The 5,496-nt window shown below is 38.2% G+C and overlaps 1 protein-coding gene across 1 annotated transcript; it reads right to left on the reverse strand.

Moving 5' to 3' along the window:
• Positions 1-1,597: 1,597 nt before the first annotated feature.
• On the reverse strand, positions 1,598-5,118 carry SPINK7 (serine peptidase inhibitor Kazal type 7). The gene is made up of 4 exons (XM_033180724.1): positions 4,974-5,118; positions 4,128-4,153; positions 3,295-3,419; positions 1,598-1,882 (listed from the first exon to the last, which is right to left on the reverse strand). Exons 1-4 carry the CDS (start codon positions 5,032-5,034, stop codon positions 1,837-1,839), a joined length of 258 nt encoding a protein of 85 aa, XP_033036615.1. The 5' UTR covers positions 5,035-5,118; the 3' UTR covers positions 1,598-1,836.
• Between the last annotated feature and the right edge of the window lie 378 nt (positions 5,119-5,496).

Genomic DNA, 5,496 nt, shown 5'->3' on the forward strand with positions numbered 1-5,496 from the left:
TTTTCCATTTTCCATCAGACAATTCTGTGATGTAATTTAGCACTCACCATTTTTTCCTCTAAGTATAGTCCTAGACTTCATGGATGACAGAGCGGGAGTGCTCATGAATAACCAGATGCTTACCAGAGGAAAACCAAAACACCAGAATGAGGACAAGCAGGATGTGACCAACAATTTCGAGAAGATTGTTTTTTTGCTGTGGATACCGTGTTGAGTGAATGTTTTGGCTAAATTCTCATCCAAATAGACCTGTTTACATGGATCTGCACAGAGGCTGCTGGGAGAGGGTGAGTTGTTATGAGCCAATTAGTAAGAGAAGTAGAGGTTGGGTTCCATTCTTACTTGCCAAGAAGGACTGTGGTGAATAACCACAGTTCTGCCACGCTGGGCTCAAACCAAATTTCACCTTCTCTGAGAGATATTTCCTGTTAATCTCATGTAGTAGTGATGTTGCTTTCAGCCGGGACCCTCTTGTGTTGAGCTGGGTCAGATGTCTATCTCAGAATTTTCTAATTCTGAATGTATACCAATTAAAAAAATTAGATTGTTTAGTGCTTTCTTCAGTTCTATTGAATGATAATTTGTAGGGTGGAGTCCTGGCATCTTTATTTTAATTCATTCTTCATTATTCTTATGCAGCAAGCCTGGTATTTACAAATACATCAGATTTTATTCTAATGATGTTTCTATATTATAAACATGATCCTTGGTTCATTCAGCTGCATTAGTAGAAGGGAAGGTTTAGTAGAGAGGTAGTAGTTCTAATTTCTCTGTATCTGTCGGACAAAAAAATTGTGCTGATTAGTCTATTTTTGGACAACATACTGACATATTTTAAGATGGACAATGCCTAATTGTAACAGATCCAAGGAGTATGGTCCAGGATAGAAATATTATAAGGGAAATAACACTTGAACAAAAAGGGTTGAATTAACCAGAGATTTTTATCCTGGAGAAAATAAATTTCAATGGAGACAGAATATTCATTTTTAAATCATGAAAAGTCTCTTAATTGGCAAAAAGGGTGAACTTCTTTGTTATATATGCTCACTGGCACTGATGGTTGATAGCCTCATGAATGTAGTCTTCAATTCTAGACAAGTAGAACATCTCAACAATCAGATCTCTACAACAATGGACATGCTTCCTCTTGAAGCAGTGACTTTCCCATCAGTACTCTAGAAGAGCTGGCCTATGAGAAATTATGGTATGTTTCTGGAAAGGAATAGGAAGAAAAACTTCTCTTCTAGAAATGACTTCTTGGACTAAGAGAGTTTCTCTTTTAAGGATCTTTTTTAAAAAAGAGACCAATGTGAAGCAACAGTATGGTACATAGACGTCTCTAGTGGATAAAGTCTCCAAGAGAAGGTGTGGTGTTCACTGGCATTTATGTGCGTGCGTGTCTGTCTTTTTGTGTGTGTGTGTGTGTGTGTGTGTGTGTGTGTGTCGTGTGCATGTGTTTCTTGGAAGCTGATTGGGATTCTGTGTATAAAAGTTGTTCCTAAACAACAAGACTTGTATGTTTTTCAATTTTCTTTTTTAATTGCATTATTTTATACCCCAATCTAAGAAACAAACACAAACAGAAGCAAAGATAAACTTTCTGGGAGATTATTTTTTATTGACTTGTTTAAAAAAAAAATGCCAGTCTGTCAGTGAGGCATGTGTTTGTAGGGGTAGCACAGAAACTATCTCCTTTCAATCAAGATTACTCTGAATGTGGATCTGTCCCCCACCCAGAACATCAGTAAAACTGAAAGAAACGCAGTCAGAGCCTGGGGATGATGAAGATGATGATGAGGATATCATTCCTTTCTCTCCATGTCCATGGAGAATTTAGCAACTTCCATCATGAAGAAACTGAACTCTTCCATTACTTTTCCTAAGGGAAGACACAGTTCACAAGATTCATTAGCACAAGAGGAAATTTTATGTAATGTTAGAACTGAAAGGAACTATAGAGATTATGAGGCAGAACCTCATTTTACAGATAAGGAAACTGAGTCTCGAAAATGAATGACCTTGCCAAAGCATGTTCTGACAGAGAAAGAAGCAGAATTTCCCTACTCCAGTGATAATTCCACCCCTCTGCTGCCTCCTCTGATTCCAGAGCCCCGCTGACCACCAAGTGTCTTAAAACAACAAAGAAAGAGTACTCTGACAAAGAAAATTGAGAAGGCCTGTCTCTCAGCTTTTCCTGGTCAGCAAGGCCTTTGACGAAGCTGGATCCTGCATTAGTGAGGAGGACTTTCACCGTGTTTCCCTTCAGTGTCCCTTGAAAACATCTGGTTTCCGAGCCAAGGGCTAGTTTCCCAGGCTGCCTATGTTACAGAATTTTCCCTTTTGTGAAATAAAACCTCCCAAATAGGAATAAATACATAAATATGTCCTTTTGGGCTCAGGGCTTGTTATTCTCACTTGTTAAGATAATCACAAAGATGAAAATGCAAGATCTAAGTGTCCAAAATCTAGTGGCCTAAAAGAGTTAACAATGATCACAGTGGACTCGGTATGAGAGAGTTAAGTGCAGTTTGCATGTCTTGTACCAAAGAAGTGACATCTGCCTAGCTACATTTCTGCAAAAACATTTTGTGGGCCAAACAAAATACCTAAACAAAACATGTCCGTGGTATTCTGGTCCAAGTACTGACAGCTTGCATCCCTTATTTTAGATAAAGGAGAAACAATCATTTTTGTAGGCTTATTCCCCCTTAAAGCTACAGATATATGGAGCCTCTAGGAATTTGAAGATAAAGAACCTCTAGGCACACTTTGTCTAAGAATCAAGCTGCACTGAGAGTGTTAAGTATCTTAGAAGTCAGGTAGTATAGTAGTTTTCAATTATTTTTTGGGGGGTGAGGAGTTCAGGGCCCTTTCTTCAAACATGATATTGTATGGCACTCCACTGCTTAAAATAGTCAAAGCTGAACTTTATGTTGTAAACTACCCGAAATGGTCCCTTTAACCCTAATAGCGACTCCTGACTTGCCTCTGTAGAACCTCTGTGCTCTGGGGACAGCAGTTTGAGAATTCACCGTCTTACTGGATTCTCACAATTGACAGACAGGAATTGGAGGTTCTGTGATGGGATGGAACCAGTCCAAGCTGTCAGAGCAGGTGACTCTACCCTGTCTGATTGTGAAACAGTCAGTTTTCTTTCCCCACCTGCTGTTCTGGGTGGGGATAATTATAAATTATAGCTTATAGAGATTTAAGCTGGATCCTCGAAAGTAGAAAGGTTTGTAGCAGAGAGCACTGGCTCCACATCTCATTTTCTTCTTATGAGGTACTCACAAGCTCTCAGTACACAAGTGACATTCATTCCCATAGGTGATGTAGTCAGAACCACAAACTGGCAGGTATGTGATGGGACAGGGGATGGCCACCACTGGATACTTCTTGTAAATGCTGCAGTCCACCTGTGTCATACACAAGCAAATGCGCTGTTTTTCTCCCAGACCGCAAGCTAGGCTACTCTGTCCACTATTAGATATACTACAAGGGCTGGAAGTCCCAGCTCAGATAATCAGATGTTACTTGGCCACTTCTGTAAGTACTAGTGTTATCACTATTACAAATACTAGCACTACTGGTATTCTATTTTTTTCTACTACACTCAGTTAACAATTGCTGGGCATTTCTGGGCTAGGCATCAAACTTAAATCTTACGTGAATTTTCTTGTTTAATCTTCAGAACAACTAAATTCTACTATTGCCTCTCTTTACCAATGTGGAAATTAAAGCTTAGAAATAGAGATAACTTTTTGAAGATAAATGCTGGTAAGTAGTAGAGTTAGTATTTGAACCCAGAGTCTGTGCAATTTATCAAGGTACTTTTTCCCTGCCTTTTACACATGATGCCTTTTATGAAAACATCGCCAGCCTATCAGCTGGAAGGCAATTCTCCCTTCTTTAACTCTGGAATTTTCAAAAAACATTTTAAAAATATGGTTGTTTATATGTATGCCATATTTCTTTAATTGCCTTCTGGAGAGCAGATACCATTTCTCCACCTATGTTTGCCTCCGTCTCAAATCCCCCTAAACATACTGAATTTATCCTACATATATGTTGACTAAATGACAGTGAATAGTTATTGACATTAAAATGATATTCAACATACTTACTTTTTTTGAAGACAGACTAGCAGCTTCTGAAAAAGAGATACAGATGAAAATGTTAAAAATAAAGCAAACTTTAAATCTCTCATTAATTAAGTTTCATCCTATATAATGACTCTACATTTCCTTTAGCAATGAGATTCAGCACACTCTCCACTCTTATGCAAAATCCTAATTGTTTGCTGAGGAAGTTGAATGACCAGTGGGTTAGGTTAACCCTTGGTTTAGGCAAGAAAATTATCAAAATTTCCTCTCTTCGTTGATCACAGGATGTTTTCTGAACCTCATAGTGTTTTTGATAATGGCCAAAGTCAGGTAGTAATAAGAAGTATTAAAATAATCACTACTAAGAGGCTGAAGGATCATTTCTGATATCCTTTCCTTCCCAATTGACATAAAGAAATGCAATGGAATATCTTTATGGGGTTGGAAACACTAATTAATTTTTCAAAGTATAAAAGTCTAATTGTTGACCCTTGGCTTTTTGAGACTTGTGTTTTATTTTAATCCCTCCAAACTGATTTGGGTAGACATCCAAGTTTTTCTGTATCTTTGTACTAAGAAATAGTATATCGAATAACACTGACAACTTCCAGTGTCCGTATGAACATATGAAATGGAAGACTTATGGAGAAATTAGATGATTTTTGTTCTATGGATGCAAATAAGAATCCTTGAAAGACTTTGGACTCAAGTCTCTCAAACTCCAGTTGGAACATAAGATCCTATTACAAACCAGTACACTTTAAATTCCTTACAACCAGATGTTTCTGAGATGCTCACATCCCAGGAGGGATTATTTGTGAAAACAAGCTTAATGGCTATATAGGGCATCGTCTGACCTTAACTTACCTGGGCTGCTACAGAAATAGAACACTGTACAGAGCAGAAGGAGACCTCCAGTGATCTTCATGCTGGAAATGGCTGTGGTGCAGAAGCTGCTCTGAGATTGTCACTACAGCTGCATCGACCATATCCCAGGAAAGGGGTCATGTTTATATATATGCAAGGCTTGATTTCTCCACCTTTCCTGTGAGGTCATCCAGAGGATCTCAAAGCACGGTGCCACACCCTAGGCTGTGTTACAGTCCTTGTTACTGAATTGCTACTTCTTATCTGACCAATGATTTGATTATTTGAGGTAAGAAGTATTTTCTATCTTTCCCAAAGGTGGGACTGTTAAGAATTCTAAACTTCATGTACTAGAAGAGACTAAGTATGAGCTTCTTGGCTTAGTTATGAAATAAGTGAAAATCTCAAACCTTCTTTATTTTATAAAACTGGAACCTATTAAACCCAGATTAGACTGATTACACCTATGTTTATATCTTGGCACCTGGGGAAATGTTGTTTATTTTTGAGGCAATGAACCAAT

This window comes from Trachypithecus francoisi, unplaced genomic scaffold, assembly GCF_009764315.1.
Source record: "Trachypithecus francoisi isolate TF-2019V2 unplaced genomic scaffold, Tfra_2.0 Lachesis_group2, whole genome shotgun sequence".
NCBI classification, from domain to species: domain Eukaryota; kingdom Metazoa; phylum Chordata; class Mammalia; order Primates; family Cercopithecidae; genus Trachypithecus; species Trachypithecus francoisi.